This window comes from Ursus maritimus, unplaced genomic scaffold (assembly GCF_017311325.1).
Source record: "Ursus maritimus isolate PB19 unplaced genomic scaffold, ASM1731132v1 scaffold_2, whole genome shotgun sequence".
Taxonomy (NCBI): Eukaryota; Metazoa; Chordata; class Mammalia; order Carnivora; family Ursidae; genus Ursus; species Ursus maritimus.
In genome coordinates this window covers 3214116-3234726 of record NW_024424452.1, presented here as the reverse complement: position 1 = coordinate 3234726, position 20611 = coordinate 3214116, and the positions used below count along the sequence as shown (strand labels likewise).

At 50.0% G+C, this 20611-nt stretch overlaps 1 protein-coding gene across 1 annotated transcript in view; it reads right to left on the bottom strand.

Annotated features, from left to right (window-relative positions):
- LOC121103724 (protein sidekick-1-like) overlaps positions 1-20611 on the bottom strand; it is a 409695-nt gene that overhangs the window by 114389 nt on the left and 274695 nt on the right. The window contains exons 5-6 of the mRNA XM_040634718.1: positions 6315-6426; positions 5445-5635 (exon numbers count right to left, since the gene is read on the bottom strand). Of these exons, the coding sequence (XP_040490652.1) occupies positions 5445-5635; positions 6315-6426 (303 nt within the window). The remainder of the gene's footprint in view (positions 1-5444; positions 5636-6314; positions 6427-20611) is intronic.

Genomic DNA, 20611 nt, shown 5'->3' with positions numbered 1-20611 from the left:
GCATCTGATGGTAATTGTGTTTCTTTTCCCCACTATCTGTGTGTTAGGATTTCGCTCACAGCTCACCCTTCATATTGACATAACTCAACAGGTGCTCAGAAGATTTCTTTTCTGGACCCCCAGCTACTTTTACACGTAGTCAGCTCTAAGGAAAAAAGGGCGGGGGCGCATCAGGCATAGCCACAGTGAGAGGGCTGTGGGCTGAATAGTGAGTTCGTTGTGAACTAGCTGTCTTGTGCACAGACTTGCAACCACTTAACCTCTGAGGGGTAAGTGCGTGTCTTCGCTAATTGGCAACAACCCTTTCTAGAAAGGGTATACTGCCAACATTGGTGCACACCAGACTTTTAAAAATGTATCACAACTGCAGCCACTAAAACGGGGGATTGAAACGAACACTTTTATCTCTCTTCAAACAATACGAAGACATCAGGAAAACATTGCCATCCCGTGTTGAGAAACAGCCAGCCACACTGATTGTCCTGCACTGTCCGGGTCTCAGAACAGGAGGTGGGATGCCTCCCAGACAGCCTAAGTCCAAGGCCTCTATCAACCCCCCCATCCTCCAAAATGCCAGGGCCGTACAGCACTCATTCTGACCTCGTGGAGGCAGCTATGGTAGATGGCCCGTGCATCCCAAGGTTTCCTCACACTCTCTTGCCAAAGCCCCCACATCTGAGTGGCAGGGCCTATCCTGAGTAGGGCTTACCATGAGACCCAGGGTGCTCCCTGTTCTGTCTTCCCTTCTGCTCCAGAATGACCGTCTCATGCCAGTATGTGTCCTTGACTTGCCACCATCGTCCATATGTGGTGCTTTGTCCACTGTGGTGGGAAGAATGGCCCCACCCCCTAGTCACCAGAACCTGTGAACAAGTCATACTATATGGCAAGACAGCGTCTGCAGGTGTGGTTAAGGCTGTCAATCTTGAAATGGACAGCTGATCCTGGATTAGCTGGGTGGGCCCGCAGTCCCCTCACTGGAGCCCTTAAAAGCAGTGGCCTTCCCGGAGCTGGAAGGGGAGATGAAGAAGGGAGTTCAGAGACCCGCGGCAGGAAAGAACTGGCTTGTGCTGCTGGCCGTGAAGAGGAAGGTGGCCTAAGCCAGGGGGAGCAGAAAGGCCTCTGGGACCTGACAGTGACCCCAACCAACAGCCAGAAAGGAGGTGAGGACCTCAGTCTTACAACCCTAGTCTGCCCACCTCAAGTGAGCCAGGAAGCGGATTCTCCCCGATGGCCCCCAGGAAATAGCCCAGCCCAGCTGAAGGCTTGACATTGGCCTTGTGAGACCAGCAGCAGAGAAACTGGCTGAGCCTGCCCACTGGGACTGTGGGGCCCAAGCAGCACCCCCCCGCTTGGGCTCCTGCACAGGAGACGCTTGTCGGCAAATCCTGAGTCAGTCTTCAAGATCAGCCCTTAGCGCCCTTCTTCTGCAGAGTTCCCAGACCTCCTTGGGCAGGGTGCCCCCTCCACACAGGACCATCTTCAGAGTAGAAATGGGTCCTCTCATCTCCGTGCTGGTAGTGCCTGGCACAGCTTCCAAGGAAACACTTAAAAGCTATTCGCTGGAAGGAGAGATCTAGGAGATTACCAAAGACCTTACATCCTTGAAGCCTGTCGGGGAGCAGGTGTGTTCCATTCATCTTTGCAATTCCTCCTTCTTTGTCCTCTGCCCACGCTGGCCCTTCAGCAGGGTCCTGCACCACCGTGTGCTCCACAAATGGTCGGCAGATGAGCAGGGAGGGCAGAGACGGCCAGGGAGCCCGGAAGGACGGGTGGGACACAAAGAGCATGCTCGTGGCTCCCCGCCTCCTGAACCCCGCTCCATCCTGGGGTATCACAGCTGGCCTGCCCATCCTGCATTCAGAGCAAATGACCCACGCGCCACTGGTGTTTGCCTCATACAAGTTTCCCTCTTGCTCTAGAAACAGTTCTGTAACACCTCTATTTTCTGAACATCACTTGGTAATGACCTGCTGTACAGGTAAATTCCAGTGTCACAGGGCACCGAAGATTAATGTGGGTGCATCTAATGTAGGCCACGTGTAAAACCAGAAAGAAGACATCCTGAGCTCATCCTCAACCAATGTGAATGGGTTACAAGGCCCACTGCAGGCTTCTGTCCTGGCCGTACGCCAAGAGAGCCTCTGCCCCCAGCACCTGCCGCGTGAGGTCAGGCGCCCCTTCCTGCACACTCACTATGCTGAGTCCAACTGCCTCGTGAGGGCCTGCCTTCCACACAAGACCCCTGGATGCTGGGGGCCATGGCTACTACTTCGAGCCAGTCACCAATGCCCAGCACAGCATCCAAGATGTAGACTCGAGAAATGTTAAGTGGCAGAAAGGAAGGAAGAGCAGGAGGGGGGAGAGAGGGAGGAAGCATTTTATGTTGGGACTCAAACTCTGAAGAGCGGCTGGGTCTCAGCTCTAGAGAACCTTCTGGTACGGCTGTAACTTCCTGGTCGTGGCATTGGTATCAGCCGGGAGATGGTACAAGTAACCTGTGATTTTAATGATACGAGTTTGGAATCCCTGAGTGATCTGTGTCTGCAAACCGGAACAGACCGAGGTGCACAGACGGCTCTGGACGGCAGCTGCTCGCCCTGACGCGTGTGTGAGTGCTGGGGGATCCGGCGTGCGGGGACACGGGCACTTGCGAAGCAGGGTAAGCGTGTGAGTGGCAGTGACGGGAGACAGTGTCAGTCTGTCTGTCAGTCTGGACAGGAGGATGTACACGCTCTGTGTCAGTGAGTCTGAGACGTTGCAGCCAGAGGCATCGTCGCTGTATTTATCCCCAAGAGAGAGAAAAAGGCTTCCAGGGATTGCGAGACACACCCTGATTTCGGGAACAGTAAAGGTGGAAAGTGTGTCATGTGACTAATTGTCGGTAAACCACTAAAACAACGCCACAGGTGGGGTACCAGCACTCTGCTAACAACTGCTCACGGTAAAAACCCCTATCATTTCCTTCCTCGTCTACAGCTTACAGATGTGGAAACTGAGGCCAATAGAGGCAAAGGGACTTGCTCAAGCCTGTGAGTGGTGCCGAGAGTCTGAGCCCAGGTCTGTCCCCACAGCCCAGCCCGGCGGCCCACGGTTTATCGGGGAGGTGATGGCAACACCACCAGGAGAAGGTCAGCTGAAATGAGCATGTGACCAAGTCAGCTCACCTGCTGGGGACACTGGGAGCAAGGACCTCCAGATCACATCCCCATCACAGCAGGGAGGGAGCTCAGCGATTTATCCACCATCCGTCAGACCCAGCACTTCCAACCTGCCGCGCGGTGGGCACCTGGTCTCCAGTGGCCAGGGAAGGCCGTGAGGAAGGAATGGTGGTACGAGTAGTTGAAGCAGGGAGGGTGGGGGGCCGTGTGGGCAGGTCACGGCGTCTGCCTCAGCATGTGGGGTGTGCGTGGCCTGGGGAGTGGGGAGGCTGCGTAGGGCAGGGCAGGAGAAAGAACTGAGGAACAGCAGCAGGCCCCGAGCAGAGGTGGGGGGGGCACGGACCCCAGAGGCCGGTGCTCCTTGTCGCGTGGATGGCCACCAGGATTTACAGCAGGTGTGACGCGGCCTGAGCTCCTGTGTAAACCTCAGAAATTAAGCAATATGCCAGCGAAGTTGACAGACGGAGGGAACAGCCACCACTGTCTCGTCTCGTCAGCCGAGATGAAAGTAACTGAAAGCCAGCACGTTTCTGCCTTCCTGCACCTGCCTGCTCCAGGACGCTCCCTGCCCGGCCCCACGGCGCCCCAGGGACCCTCCTCCCAGATCACCGGGCCTGGGGCCGTCGTCTCGAGAACACTCTGGATTCACAGGGGCGCTCCTCAGGGCTTTCCCAGGACGATTCCTTCACAACATCCTTCGTGTCACAGCAAATTCTTGTGAACAAAAGGGAATGTAACTCAACATCATCAAGATGCAGTTGTGCCCCTTTCAAAGCTGGAACAGGGAGCAGCAGTCTGCTCTGGAATTCAGTTGTCAATGCAAAACCAAAGTTCACAGGAGAGATTTAAATATTTCTAAAAGGAATTATGATGGAAACAAACATTCCAGTTTACAGGAAGATAATTTCTTCTCTTGTTTAAATCACCTTAAGATGTTTTAACACAATACAGTCCCGTCTCCTGGAGACGGACGCGTTCCGAACGTTAATTCCGGTTCCGTCTATAACGTGCGATGCTCACATCGCGATGGAGGGACCCTCAGAAGAAAGGCCTCGAAGGACGCGGGACTGCGGTGTTTCCCTCTGTCGGAAGCACAACGAGAGAGGCAGCAAGAGAACCGGCTTGGTCCCCTAGTGTGGAGTCCGCAGCATCGTGCGACTCAAGGACTGCCTTCCTGATACTTTAAAAGTCTTTACTCTCCGTTCGGAGGAACTGAGAGGCTTGCGTGTATTTGGCCGGGTCGTTTTCAGGCCAAGGAGCCATTTCTTCATGATCGAAAGGAGCGTAACACACTCAAGGCAAACCACCTTTTATGCAGCATTTCTTGATAGTCTTGCTAATTTCATATGAAAACACAAGCTTTTATTCTTTCTTAGTTTGCAAAGTGGCAAACTGTGACATACGTCATGTGAAGAGCCACAGCTGTCCCCAGGGCTCTCTGCTGCTCTGACCTTTCTCATTCTCATTCCCTTCTTCCCAAAGAGGAGAGAAGAGGCAGAGGTTCTCCTTCCTGGAGTGGGCTGCCACGGCCCCTCTTACCTGCAGCAGCCACCATCCTGCTGGATGGGTCACGGCGATGGTGGCCACAGCCACTGAAGACTGAAAGTATTACAGGAGTTGAGGAAACTCGAGAAATGAAGGCTTGTGCCTCACAGGGTAATGGGATCCTACCATAATCCGAAAATACCCTGGGGATTCCCTCAGCCACCGTACAACACACACTCCCTGAACCGTGACACTTTCCAGGGTCTAGAGCGCTCCTGTGTGCCGAATTTTATCTTCTCGCTCTCCTTGGCTCAGGAGCGACCCTGGGTGCACGTCCTAGGAAGCAGCTCTGTTCTCACCTTTTAATTTAACAGAAGGTAATATCCTAAAGCTTCTTTTTTCTGGGTCAAAAATACCAGTAATAGCATAATCTCTGAAAACTGACCGTAATAGCCCAGCGAGGGCTACTGAGAAGCTTCGTGGCAGAGAGACCAGCACCAGAAGGTGACGTATGTGACAAGGGCCTCACCATGCCACTTTCCAAGTTTTGTGGTCGGAAGGATCTAGAATAACACTTCTTGGAAGTACTCAGAACATCAGCGCTATGGGTTCAGTGGGCTTATATTCTTGGAAAAGGAAGAATGGGGTGAATTTGGAAAGTAGCCTCCGCTTCACCCTCATTTTCTGAGTTAGAAAGGGAGCCAGTGAGAGGAAGGTGTTTCTGGGCCGCTCCCCGAGGGGCCGCTCCCTGAGGGGCCGCTCCTCCAGGGCCCGCGTGCCTCTGCCGCCCGGCATTACCTATGATAGACAGAAAGGCTTCCGCTGTGGCTGTGTTGAAAGCGCTTCCTCTTAGCGTCGCCTCACAGACGTACACCCCGGTGTCCGCGGAGGTCGGGCTGCCGATGGTGAGGCGCCTCCCAAAGCTGTGGAGCCCGCTGGTGACCTTCACCCCGTTCCTCTTCCAGTTCACGTGCAGCTCCTCGACAGGCCTGCGAGGACGCAGGGCATGAGTGACAAAAACGGTGAATCATATAGATGGCAATAATAATAATTTCAGGCATTCAGCACAAGCTTGACAAAGCTAATGCTACCAGGAGCCATGGCGGGTTGAACAATGGACATTTAAAAATCAATCCAGATACAGCCCGACTCCCTTACGGCATGCATCAACAACACATTCTGCTCAAGGGCTATTGAGCAAGGATAGCTAATTGCAGCAGCAATGGACCATAAGTGCTAATGATTCCATTTGCTCAGGAAAAGAATGTTGAAAATAAATACTACTAGGGGACCTGGCTACATGGGAGGCGTGATCACGGGAACTGAATCCTGGAGCGACCACTAACTAGGCTGAGGACACCCAGCACTGCAGAGGAGAAGAGGGATTAACTCTTTCCTTTGCACCCACGGGACTGAACTCCTGGCTTGCCCTCGGCTGGACTCTCAGCAGAGGCCGCTCCCACAGGACATTCAACATAAGCACTGCAATCACAGGCTTGGGAAGCCGGGTCCCTATCTTCCCCTGTGTGCCGTGCGTGTAGCCCAGCTGCTCAAACGAGAGCGCCGTTGCTGGAAGAGCAGGCACACGTGTGATGTGTCTTCCACTGAAGATCTTTCTCATCACAGGTATAATGGATTCGTGTCCCCAGGGGAGGACCAGCCGCATACCTGGCATTGGCGATGCATTCCAAGGTGATCTCATTGGATCCAGCCACCACACTTCTGTTGCCGGGGGGAATCACAATGACAGGCGCCATGGTTTCAGGGGTGCCAACATCTCCTGTGGCAGAGAAAGCAAAATCCATGGGACTCTCCTAAGTACGGAAGATGTGAAGACTGGAACATAACAAATGGGGAATCTTGTCAAGCCACTCTGATCGGACACCCGAATGTCATGACCCCACCCCAACCCTGTGCGGGGATCCCTTGGGTGTGGTCATTGTCACTGGTCTTCATCAGACCATAGGAGCCTGGGGTAGAATCCATAGCCCGTAAGTGAACATTCCAGCGAGAAACGAAGGGACCCAGAGCCTTAGACCGCTGTCTGTGTATCATGTGGATAAGGGGTTAAAGGGTTGAGCGTTTTCCAAATGTTTGCTGACCTTATGTGTTTATTGACTTAAGACTTTGCTCATTGAGTTACCTAGTGCACCCACTCTTTCTAAGTCTGCTCAGTTCCACAAATATTCCATGCATCAGGCACTCTGCCAGGCACGTGTGGTGCTAGAAAGGGGCTGGCGTTCTCACTTGGGCCCAAATGTGACTCCCCGGAGCAAAAATATTCAATCAACAAAGTGTTCTGCTCTGTCTGTGTACTTTCAATCCCTTTTTCTTTTCTGAAAAGTAAATATCCTGAATCCACCTCTGTTTTGTGAGTATCAACTGTAAATAATTTAGCTTGTATTTCTGGTGACAAGGGAGAGAAAAATATGACACGTCTTTGCCACTTTTCTCTAAAATACATGTAATATCAAAATTAAACTATCCACAGTACACTTTACTGCTGTTTATTTAGGGGAAATGAAGACGGATCCAACATTTCTAGAACAGGGATTTCGATTGAGGGTGGAGAAGACAGAGACTGGAAAGAAAAATAAATTTGGATTCCGCAAATAAGAAATGCTTCGTCTAGTGCCTGATGCTAGAGTGCCGGGCCCCATTCCCCACGCTGGGGACACCTCTGGCGGCGAGGCTCTTGTCCGCCCGCCCGGCTGCAGTGGGTTAGTGCCGCTGAGCAAGCGCGGCAGGGAAAACCAGGACTGGCCTTGTCTGTGTTCTGCCTTTACTGCTTAAGCGTATGTGATTTCTGTTGTAAAGGTTCATGTGAATTACAAAAAATAAATAAATAAATAAAATAAAACACCAAAAAAACCCAACCACACCAAAAAACTCAACTCGATGTGCACAGAGCCAACAAATTAATTTTTTAACCTATACATTGATGACTTAGATGGAAGCCGGTTTCCATGAGTCCCAGGGGTGGCTTCAAGCCCTGCCCAGCCTCACCGCCCCTGAAGCGAGCCCGGCAGGGCCTCTCCGAGAGCCTCCTTCGGACGCTCTCTGCTTAGAACATCGTAGCGGCTGCTGGGCTGCTTATCGGATTCCTGAGCAGATGTCCGAGCACACGCACTTTCATGACAGGGCAAAGGACAGAAGCTGAGTGCCAATCAGATTAACAACCTGCCTGTCAGCTGTGAAAGTTGCTGATGGGGAGAAATGACCTGAGAAGCTAATATTTGCAAATAGTTATGTGAAGTGAAGGAGAGCAGCGGTGAATGCTAAAAGGTCACTGAGCAAGGTGCTAATTTGGCGTTAATCACCGCGTAGCCACGGTGGCAGAAGAGGAAACCTGTGCTCAGCACTTATCACTGCCCAGAGAAGACGGGCTCACAGCTGGTCGGCCTCCATGGCACGCTGACCCCGGGACACCCTGCGTGCAACACCGAGAAGCACCAGGGCCCTGCTTACGGCCCCTCGGGGCTAGTGGGACAGAGCAGCGCCACTCTGTTGAGGGTTCCAGCCACACCAACAGACTAGGCAGCAGGCGGTGTTTCTGTAACTCATGCTGTGCGAGGGCGTCCCACCTGCGGGGTCGGCAGGACAAGTCTCGTGACTCCTTGGGTTTGATTTGGGGCCCAGGACACTTGTTGGAGAAGTAGGGGCAAGAGGTGCAGATTAAACCGTGGTGGCCCCCTCACTGGAGTATTTGTGATCCCGGTGGTGAGGTGACCTTGACTCCCGGAAGCCGCCACGGCAAGGTCAGAGCAAAGCGGAGCATCTGCTGTCGAAACTGCTGTCGCAACCTTTCAGTACAATTTCACCCAAGCGCCCAGAACGCAGATCTCCCAACAGCGGGGACCGTGCTCACGACAGCCCATGACGTTGCAGCGCTCTCTTCTTCTAAAGAACTTAAATCTCAGTCGATCTGTGTGGGCCCTCAGATGGCCCCGTTGTCGACTGGCAACTTTGGTCACGTGGGAGACTCACTACTATTCTGCAGAGACCCCGGATCCCAGAGCGCAGAGGTTTTCTCTCTGGGCCATTCATCCTCGGTGGAGGAGAAGCTTATCTATGTGCCCGTCTGTCTGTCCTGTTTAGCGGCTGACTATTCTGAATACCAGGGCAGGAAGTAGATTGTTCCCAGAGACAAACTATTACCTCTTCCCTCTGTGTCCAGCCCCTCTATGGCCCAGCCCATTCCAGGCGTCCCCAGTCTGGTACCTTCACCCCCGCGGCCCCCATTCCGCCATCCGAGAGCGATTCTCCGGAAACGGTTTCACCTCCCATCCGCAAGTCACTCCTATCGCTTTCTTTTTGTCATTGTGCTCTTCAGTCTCTTCCTTTACTGCTTTTTAGAGGGTTTTACTTCTTTTTTAAGTGAGAGGCGGTAATAGAGGTGCTTTACCTGCCATTTTGAACCTGCCATGCTGACTTATCTACCAATTTTTTTCCCCCACATTCAATTTTTAGAAGAGAGATGCAAAGAAGAATACCTAGGGATTTCAAAAAGAATAAAACGACCTCTTTATTTCTGCTATTCCACAGTGAGATACAAAAGCACTCAAAACCCTTAATGATTGGTTATTTTTTCATAAATATTCCACAGTAATGAGTCACTGCTCCCTCCACCAGGAATAGTACCCTCTCCTTCAATGCCCTATGTTAACACAAGGTTTTTGAAATGCTATATGCCAACGGATTAAGAATTATTTCTGAGAAGAATGAAAACAAAGAGACGAAGGAAGGGAGCGCACTTTACCAAGCTCCCGTGTAGGCACCAAGCCTATCGCTAAGTGACTTGCAAACGCTTCCCCGTTTAATCTAATGACAAGACAACAAGAGAGTTATTACTGCCCCCCTTTTATAGACGAGAAAACTGAGGTCCAGAGTCACATGACTTCAAACAGCAGCGAAAGGGCTTAAATAAAGGAAAGCCTCCATCCAAAATTTGTCAACTTCCTTCCGCATAATGCCGTCTGCTCCTAATAAAAACTCTGGGTGCTCAGGTAACCAAAAATTAAATGGACTAGAATGCTCCTTCCCACAAGCATTTCCTTAATGGAGACTTTACTGTAGTTTTCCACCTGAACGTTTCCCAGGCTGGTTTTAGGTGGTTGGAGGTGAAGACGTTGAATCAAAGAGCCTTTCTGCAGAGGTCAGCAACAAATGGGCACCAGGCGGCTTCCATGGCAGCAAGGCAGACGCTTTAGCGGAGGCCTCTCTGTAGTTACGGGAATACAGCATCTGAGCCCAGAAACGGCACCTAATCCTCGTGAATCTCCCCGCCACGAACCCCTTAATCACTGGAGAGCTGAGTAGGGGGAAGTTGTCGAGGTTGCATTTAATTAAAAAGTCCATTTAGGGGCGCCTGGGTAGCGTAGTCGTTAAGCGTCTGCCTTCGGCTCAGGGCGTGATCCCGGCGTTCCGGGATCGAGTCCCACATCGGGCTCCTCCACTGGGAGCCTGCTTCTTCCTTTCCCACTCCCCTGCTGTGTTCCCTCTCTCGCTGGCTGTCTCTCTATCACATAAATGAATAAAATCTCTAAAAAAAAAAAAAATTTAAAAAGTCCATCTAAAGAAGATCAAATCTCTCAAGCAACCACAAGAAAGTTCAAAGTTCACCTGAACTCCTAAAGCTATAGGGCTGTGAATGAAGGAGGGTGAACGGCAGACACCCTGTTGCGTGGCTTTAGGGGAAGAGCAAGCATCGGGAGACAGGGAGACAGACTGGGGGTCTGGAACCCAGCAGGAGTGGTGGGGAGCAGAGAGGAAAACCAGCCTGGGGATGCCTGGGCGCAGGACATTCTAGATGGGGGACACAGTGCTGCAGCGCCCTCGCTGCCCGGCGGGCTCGGGGTGCTGGAGGAGTCGCCGGGGGCCGCAGGCTGGAGCCCTGAGGGCAAGGGGAGACGTGGGGTGAGGGGCGGTGATGGGAGGGTGGGCTCAGGAAGGACTTCCTGCCTCGGGGAGAACTCTGGGAAATAACCTAAAGGCGGGTGGGAAGGCGCTGGGACGTCTGGGGAAGAGGATGACATGCTGTGAGCCTGTTTTAAGAGTCAAACTCTGGAATTCACTCTAGGGGGCAAGGGAGGACACGGGAGGTCAGCCAGGTGACAGAAAGACTGGGTGGTAGGGGTGGAAACGAGGTGCGGGGCACTTTTCAAGGGCAGAGTCAGAGTTTGCCGATGGTTGGATACGGGGATGTCTGTGGAAGAGGAGCTGTGGAGAGAGAAGCTGCCGTCACAAAGGGGGAAAGACCAGGTGGGTTCAGGCTTGTGGGGAGCAGTTCAGGAACGGGATTTGGGATGTGTGCAATGGGGTGGGATGCCTACTCATCTCAAGGCTCAGCAGCAACCCCAGTGTCTTCCCCCACACTTGGTCTTTTGCCTTTCTGCTCCCAAAGTCCATTCTTCCGTCCTGTTTCCAACACCACCTCTGTCCATTCCTCAAAAAATTAAAAATTAAAAATACGACTAACTACCATATGATCCAGCAATCCCATTTCAGGGTATGGACCCAAAGGAAAAGAAATCACTAACGCAAAGAGAGGTCTGCACCCCCATATTCATGGCAGCATCATTCACAATAGCCAAGATGTGGAAACAACTTATGTGTCCATGTGTAGATAAACAGCTAAAGAAAATGTGGTACGTTTATGGAATATAATTCAGGCATGAGAAGGAAGGAAATCTGGCCATTTGCTACATCATGGATGAACTTTGAGGGCATTGTGCTAAGTGAGATGAGTCAGAGAAAGACAAACACCGTATGACCTCACTTACATAAGGAATCTAGAACAGTGACGCTCACAGACACAGAACAGACTGCTGGTTGCCAGAGGGAGGGGTGCAGAGAAACGGGTGGAGGTAGACAGATGGACACACTTTTACTTATGAGATAAGATCTGAGGATGTAATGTAAAAAATAAAAGTCTCTAGGCATTGACAAATGTCCCCTGTGCAGCAAAACAGTCCCCAGCTGCGAACCGCTGGTTCTAGGTCACACTCCTGGTCAGTGATATGGGCAGGAATAAAATTTCTTTCTTCATAGTTATAAAGAAAAGGAAAGGAAAGAAAGCAGCCTCCTGCTGTGGGGTGATAACTAGACAGATTCTCCCTAACCGGGGTCTCAGTTTCCACCTGGAGCCACGCATTGAACCCTGTGGGCAGGCCCAGGCGGCCCCGTCCAGACACTGTGGGGGGACATCAGCCTCCATGGGTCCGTGCCCAGCTCAGTATACCAGACACTAATGCCATTCAGCATCGGTGCCTGCAGGCCTGCCTCCTGAGCCTCTCTAGACCCGGCTCCGTCCTTACCCCGGGCAGAGCCCAGGACTGGTCCCGAGGCCTGAAGCGGGGTGCGCCACCTGCCTCGGATGCTAACGCCCTCTGACATGTGGCTGGTCTCCGCCCGGCCCAAGCGGCTGTTGTTCCCATAACCATGCCCACCCCGCTCTCTGCTATTTCCTTGCATTTTGCTGAGAAGGACAGCCCCATCCTGAGCACGCGCCGCGATGACATGCTTGCTGTTGACCGCCAGCCCTTCTGTTGGATACGTGGACATGGGGACGTGGGGTGCTGGCCCGGCCCTGGGAACAGACTCCATCAGGCTCCCGTGGCCCGGGCCCCTACCCCAATCCCTGGTCCTATCCCACTCTGAGCTTCTCTCCCTGCCCCCAACTATCCCAGACGAGAGTCCCAGGCGCCCGGGGACTGAAAGGCGCAGTTATGAAGAGAACAGTTTTGAATCCAAGCGACCTGGAAATACCACCATGGCTCCTAATTGTTTGGGAACAAGTCACCTAACTTCTCCAAGCCTCACATTCTTCATTTGTAAACCGATAAGCGTTTCACAGGTCATTACAAGCAAGGGTACGTGTATGTGTGTCTGTAGGTATGCATGCATACTGGTGCCCGGCACGGAGAGAGCACTGCATGAACTTGGGGGCTTAATAGTACTATCGTGGACCTGGGCACAGAGCCCTCACCCCCTGCTCTGTCCCAGGGCTTCACCCATCTCTTCGGCCAGCACTCTCCTCCCTACAGGAGCCCTGCAGGTGTTTGGGGCCAGTGTCCCGGCTCTTCTCACCAAGGACGTGAAGACGAACATCCCAAGCCCTGAGAAGGCCTGCAGCCCCATTCATACCTCAGAGGCACAGCCTACACTCGGAGCCCCGAGCACAGACACCTTTCCCCATACTCTCTTGCTTCAAAGATCTCAACATCTCATTAAGAAACACAGACTTCTTTCTTTCAAAAAAGAGTCTGTGCCCTAAAGGAGTGGAATTTTCCAGGCCATCTGAGACAGCAGATCCCACGTTTTGGTTTTATCTATTAGCACCGCTGTCTCGAATTTCCTGATTCATAGGTGGGTGCTCCTGGCAAATACGCCTCAGGAAAGCTTTGCAGCAGCCAGCTCGGGCAGGGCTGAGGTCGTGGGCTCAGCTACCTGCACGCCGCCACGTTCTTCCCCGGGCCGTGCCGGAAAATAATGAGGTCGCACGCTGCCCTCCACCAAAGAGTGCTGAGTCACATTTGCCCTGACATACAAAACCCGGGCAGAGCTCCCCCATAAACATGTGCAAAATGAGAAAACCGTGTGCCCTTCTTGCACACAAGCAGACGTGTTCCGTGAGAGGTGCCCTCGTTCGAGGAAGAACAGGACTATGACAGCTGCCAGGTTCTCTGAGATTAGAACAAATCTCTGGCTCTTCAGTGCTTAGTGTGTGTACAGCTATAGGGTTTTCAGTTTCGTAAAAACAGGATCTCATCAAGAAGCTAGCAGGTAATGGAATCGACAGGACTGTTTGAAACCTCAGAATTTTCCTGCTCCAAAAACAATTGGTGATGGGTAGTAAGGAGGGCACGTACTGCATGGACCACTGGGTGTTATACGCAAACAATGTATCACGGAACACTACATCAAAAGCTAAGGATGTGCTGTATGGTGACTAACATAACATAATAAAAAATTACTATTAAAAAAAAATTGGCCCCAAATTTGGAAGGACGAAAGAGAAAATAGGGTTGAAAACAAAGCTGGGAATAAAAGACAATGAAGGCTCCTTGTGTTGAGGATTACGCTCCTTGGCTTTTCTTTTTTAATCTTTGTTTAACACCAGTAATAATAACACATATTGCTTGCGTTGAGCAGATGATGTTGACAGTTACAGAAAAGCTTTAAGATTCAGGCAACTGGCTATCTGGACAGAAGAACAGCGGCCCCTTCCAAGCCAGCACCCCGGGTGCCCTGGCTCCTCCCGCACGTGGCTCTCAGCTCCCCGCAACATCATGATGTGCCTGTGGGGCTGTCCACCTTTAAAACAGAGTTTTTAAAAGATTTTATTTACTTATTCGAGAGAGAGAGAGAGAGAGAGAGAGAGAGCGTGCACGTGAAAAGGGGGAGGGGCAGAGGGAGAAGCAGGCTCCTGCTGAGCAGGGAGCCCTGCAGGAGGCTCGCTCCCAGGACCCTGAGGTCATGACCTGAGCTGACGGCAGACACTTAACCGACTGAGTCACCCAGGTGCCCCTAGGTCTGTCCCCCTTTCGGAATAAGGAAGGACGTAAGCGTTAGTCATCTTGGTATGAAACAATGTGCTTTGGTCGTAACAGCCCTTCCGCAGGTACTTGTTAAATGAAGAATTAAGTCTTGTGCAAATAGAACAGGCTTGGTTATTGTCAGCAGAGCATCACGGCTGCAGGTGACGGCAACATAACAGCTGCCTCGTATTTCAGGTGCAGTGGTCAGGCGCTGCGCTGGTGCTGGGGATTCAAAGTCTTAATGCACGAGGTCAGTGTCAGCAGGGAGGCGTGGGTTAGTAGAGGAAGACATCCCGTTAACAGAGCCAGTTCGAAGAGGCTGTCTGGGGCTAGGAGAGGAGCAGGCAGGGACACTGCAGGACAGGGTGGGTGTGTGCAGTGAGGTTAATTCTTCCAGGGTGGTTTGGAAAGCCTGAGCCATGTCCTTGAAAGATGCACAGGCATTCACCAGGCGGAGGAGGGAAGGAAAGGCATTTCAGGAACAGAAAACAATGAGGGTGGAAACCCGTCCGGCCTGTACCGGAAAGTGCCAGTCCTTCCGGAGGTTAAGGGGAAGTGCTGCTGGATGTGGCACGGACCCCATCCAGTGATCCAGTGGAAGGTCACTGAAGGACCCCGATGAGGGGACCGTGCTGAGTAAGAGACGGTGGATGCCACAGGGATGAGGGAGAGAGAGCAGAAGGGCCTCAGGCAGCTGGATTTGTGCACAGAAGTGCTCCAGATTGCTGGCTGGAGTGGTTTGGGTGGGCAGCAGAGCGACTCAGGGGTGAAAACTTGGACAAAAGAGTGGGATTGGGGGTGAGGACGTTGGTGTGTTAGGATGGAGGAGAAGGAAGGAGTTTCTGGAGAAGACGGCCATGTTCAGGCGCCTGTGGGGTGTCTAGGGGGATCGGCTGGTCAGCGCGGGAGCGGTGACTGAAATCCTGAGACAAGAAGATGTCGCCGGAACAGCAGGAAGAGCAAGGACAGAGGGCAGGCCTGGACAAACCCCAGCAGCCCACCTCTCAAGGGCGGGCAGTCAAGTGTACACAGGACTGTAGGAAGAGCGGTCAGGGAAGGGAAGGAAGGCAAGGAGCTTCTGACCCTACGGAAATTAGAGCTTATGCCATTCCTTTGTTCCAAGTGGACAGGAATTCCCATATAAAAAACCAAGGCTACTTCTGCTCAGTTTTTTTTTTTAATTTTTAAAAATTTTTATTTTTTAAATTTTATTTAAATTCAATTAATTAACATATAGTGTATTATTAGTTTCAGAGGTAGAGTTCAGTGATTCATCAGTTGCGTATAACACCCAGTGCTCATTCCATCACGTGCCCCCTTTATGGCCCATCACCCAGTTACCCCATCCTCCCAACCCCTTCCCTCCAGCAACCCTGTTTGTTTCCTATGATCAAGAATCCCTTATGGTTTTTCTCCCTCTCTGATTTCATCTTGTTTTATTTTTCCTCTCTTCCCCTATGATCCTCTGTTTCTTAAATTCCACACATGAATGAAATCATATGATAGTTGTCTTTCTCTGACTGACTTATTTCACTGAAAATAATACCCTCTAGTTCCATCCACGTCATTGCAAATGCAAGGTTTCAATTTTTTGATGGCTGAGTAGTACTCCATTGGGCATATATATGCCACATCTTCTTTACCCATTCACCTGTGGATGGACATCTGGGCTCTTTCCATAGTTTGGCTACTGTGGACATTGCTGCTATAGACATTGCGGTGTGGGTGCCCCTTCAGATCACTATGTTTGTATCCTTTGTTCTGCTCAGTTTTTGAAGATGAATCTCTGCATTTCCCTTGTGGGACAACTGCTAAGGAATGCAGAGCTCCATGCAGGTAAAACTCCTGACCTTCAGTGACAAGGGCTTCATCGTAGCACAGGACACACAGAACACTGTAGGGCCGGAGGTGCACTTTGTTCTCTTCCGTAGCTCAGGGTCTGCCAACAGGCTGGCTCTGACCATTCTCAACCTGCTTTCTGACAATAAAAAGTGTCATTTAATTGGTCAGTCTTTTGTGATTCTTAACCTTCTCCCATGCACAGCAAGGGACCTTGGTGCTCTTTTGGGGGATGAGTGAAAACGGCTCCAAGATACTCTACTTAAAGAAAATCAGGTGGCTTTTCTGTTTGTCAATTGCTTCTGTAACCACTTGGAGTCTATCGTCTTTCTCTGCATTATTAACATGGCCTGGCAAAGGGAGTAAGTGCTTTCCTGCCTACAAGAGCGTCTCAATAGGTATGTCTGATTTCTTGCCGCCCTGGCGAGCCAGCGTGTCAACAGCTCAAATCCTGTAATGCTGAACCCCAGGGTACATATTTTTAAGAGACTGACATACACCCAAATATATATATATGTGTGTGTGTGTGTATATATATATATACATATATATAAATTTATATATAAGTATATAAATATATATATATATAAATTACATATAGACATATATGAATTACATATATATACATATATAGATAATATATAAATTACATATATATATATGTATCCAAGGACTCATGGAAATCATTATTACTATTATTTTCATTAAAATGTGCTACAGTGAAAGGTATGTCAGCAACAAAGACCAGGTCATTCGCTAGGACTCCACGAGGTGATTTTCTCGTGGCAGAACTTGGACAATGTTAACAGCAGCTGTATTGTGACAACTGAACTAAACAGCACAATTTCCCTCCTGATAGGGAAAAAAAAATTCTTCTTCACTAAGTGGAAGGTTCCTCTCACCTCTTTCTTTCCCCAAGTTTGCTTTTTAATTTGTAGTCACCTGGCTCCTGAAGAGGTAAAGCTGGAGTGTTACTTCCTGGGTTAATAATCCGTGGTGTGTGGAGGTGTCTAAGGGAACTTTCCTATTCCTCTAGATGCCGTGTCCCTTATCATTTGTCAGCCAGAACCCGGTCACGAACCGCGACAGCGTCACGCCGGTGCGGGGAGAGGGAGGCAGGTGCGTGGGGCTGGCGGCAAGTTTGTGGGGGCAAACCCAATCACAAAGGCTCTCGCGGCTCTCTTGAGAGGAGTGTGCACCCCAGCCGACCCAATTCTTCTTATTTACTGTCTAACAGGAGGAGGGAAAGAAAAATGGGAGGAAATACAGCAGTCTATGCCATTTACAATTTTATCTTTACATGTAATTCCATTTTTATCTCAATACACTTCTGGACTTTTCTATTGACAAGAGACAATAAATAAAATAATATGACAGTGTGACAAACAATCCAGCAGTTTCTTTTCTTCTCATTTATAATATATTTGAAAACTTGTGCCTTTGGAAATGAATGGAATGTAACAAAGAATGTGTTTTCATCAGCTTTGTACTGGGCAGAGAAAAATGAAGGTGACAGAGGCAGCTCTACAGTGGGCTTATTTACCTATTTATTTGGGGATGAGCACAAATTGCTATACAGAAGACAGGATTTATCATGACTGGACACTGGAGTGACCCAAATATCTGACTCGACAGACAGATTTACTCAGTGCTTCTTATTTAAACATACAAATGCGTAATTTACCACTTCATACTAGAAGAACCATAACCAACAGAAAACCTGGGACTATAGGCAGTTTGGGTGGGCTACAGGGGTAAGAGAATCTATTTTTCATGAGATTAGGTCAATTTTCTGAACGGCATTCTAAAATTATTGAGAATGTAATTAGGAACAATAACAGATCACTTTTAGCTTTAATTAAGAAATTCCCTTGAGTAAATGTGCCAAACGTGCAGATCTGGGCATGGAGCCCAAGCCCACCAGGGCAACTGATGCCCATCTGAGGCTTTTCGCAAGGACAGGGGAAAATGCAAGGCCCCCTAGCAGGGACCTCTGAAGGCTTGGTCCTTCTCTACTGCCCAAGCGGAGGAGCTCTCTGGCAAGGAGTTCTCTTCAAAGTCCAAATGAGAGACGTAAAATATTTAGAGGTTGGTAGATCAGTAGGAAGAACACCACTGCATTTAGTAAACTGTAAGGGAGGGATCAGAACCACATTTGATTTTCCCTAATGGCCACCAAGCTGTTATGTTGAGGATACAAGCTACACTGATCTCTGCCTCTGCATGCTGGAGGGCTCCATGCCCGCCCCCCTGCCCTGCTCAGCTTTCCCCTGGCCCTTCACCACCTGACGTGTGGCTCGCTGGACTTGTTGGCTTTGTTCGTCCATGTCTCCCCACGAGCTTGCAAGACCAGGAACTCAGGCATTTTCATCGGTTCTGTTTAAGCCATACTCGTTGGACCTTGGACAGTGCTTGATGCTTCATTAGGTGCTCAATAAAAACCTCTCGAGGGAACTTGGAGTGGAGGTCTGGGGACAAGTCTTTCCTTCCAGTGTCTCTGGGAGAACTCTGCCAGGCTGGATGTCACAGACGTGAGGAGTCACAGTCTCATTGAGGACCATCCTGATCCGGACCCTTGGCCACACTGCAGACAGCCTCCCTGACTTGCTGGTGCCCCAGGTGACCACAGGCACGAGGCAGCCGGGTCTTCTCTGCCTCGGTGTCTCCCTCATGGCTCCATATTCCTGAGCTTCAATGGCCAGACCACATGGCACTCTGAAGCATCTGGCTGCCCCCTTCTGACCCGAGTGCCCCCACCCAACCTCCATCCCCCTGAATCCCACCCGTGCATCCAGGCCTGGGAATAGGTTACCTCCTCCACGAAAGTTTCCCAGGCCCTCGGTAACAATGATCCTCCCTCTTTGTATGTGTGGTGCACTTTTTTTTTCTTATTGTGGTTAAATATACTTAACACGAAAGTTACCATTTTTAAGCGTACAGTCCTGTGGCATTAATTCACGTTGTTTTGCAACCATCACTACCAACCATGTCCAGAACTTTCTCATCTTCCCAAACTGAAACTCTGTCCCCATGAAACACTGACCCCCCCACCCCACCTCTCCCAGGCCCTGGCGCCCATCATCTACTTTCTGTCCCCGTGAGAGTTTTATTCTTGGTGCCTCATATAAATGGAAGCACACAGCATTTATCCCCTTTGTGACCGGCTTATGTTACTCAGTCTTCAACGTTCACACATGCCACAACGTTTGTCAAAATTCCCTTCCGGTTTAAGGCTGGATAATATTCTGCTGCATGGAAGGACTGCATTTTGTTTATCCAAATCATTGGTGAAGTTGATCATCCTTCCATGTGCTTATTGGCCATTTGTACACCATCTTGATAAAATGTCTATTCGAGTCCTTTGCTCAGTGTTTTAGATCAGGGTGCAGGTTGCTGGTTATGTTGTAGGAGTTCTTTATGTATTCTGGATATTAATCCCTTATCAGATATAGGATTTGCAAATATTCTTCCTATTTCATGGGTTGCCTTTTTACTCTGTTGATAGTGTCCTTTGATGTAGAACTTTTTAAATTTTGATGGAGTCCAATCTGCCTATTTGTCTTTTGTTGCCTGTGCTTTTGCTGTCATAGCCAAGAGAACACCACCAAATCCGATGTCATGGAGCTTTGCCATGTTTTCTTCCAAAGGTTTTACAGTTTTCGGCCTTTGACCCTTTTGAATACAAGTATGCTGTCCATGGTGCAAGGCACGTGGTGCTGTTTACACTTGTTGAAAGAATTCTGTAGCTGGTGGGTACTGAGAACAGGTGCTCACAGAGGTGATGGGCTCAGTAATGCCCCCCATATCGGCATCTTGCTTTTCCCCATCTCCTTTATACACCCCTTTACCTGTGTGTCCGGGGATCACCTCTAAGTAAACTACCACACTCACATCTTTGTCAGACTCACACACTTGGTTTCTGGGGAAAGTAAGACGAGACCCTCTCTCCTCCAGACAAGGGAGACTGTATAAGCATATCTGCTCCATCCACTGTAAACTCCTTAAAGGCATGTGATGCTCATAAACCCCTTTACGCTCACAGCCTCTGGCAAACAGTAAGTGCCTAATAGATGCTTGCCAAATTGAATGAACCTAACTTACATTTTCCAAATAGATATGCAGATCTATTCCTAAAATATCAACATCTCTTCCCAAGACAAGAGTTGTACATATACGTGTCTGGACAGTACAGCAGCTCGGCTCCTGGGGTATGTGTGTGACCATGTGCCAAGCTCACATCCTGCGGAAAATCAGATGTTCTTTACAAAGCATGTGATTCACAAACAGAATCTGTAACTAGAAAAGTGTCTTTAATAGATAAAACCAAGAACAAAGAAATTCAATCCCGAGTCCCTGGAGAAAACAGAAAATTAACTTAACAAATGCTCTGAGCACATGAGAGAAAGAAAAAACTAAAAAGGAGATAAATAAGAGAGAAAGGGGTCACAGTCTGTTCAGCAGAATAGATCTCAAAAATCACGACTGTGCCCTCCTCCTTAAAATACAATAAGGATCTTTAGAAAACCAGACTAAACTGAAGTTATTTTCCCTTGCTACAGATACTACTGTTCAACTCACAGATGAGAA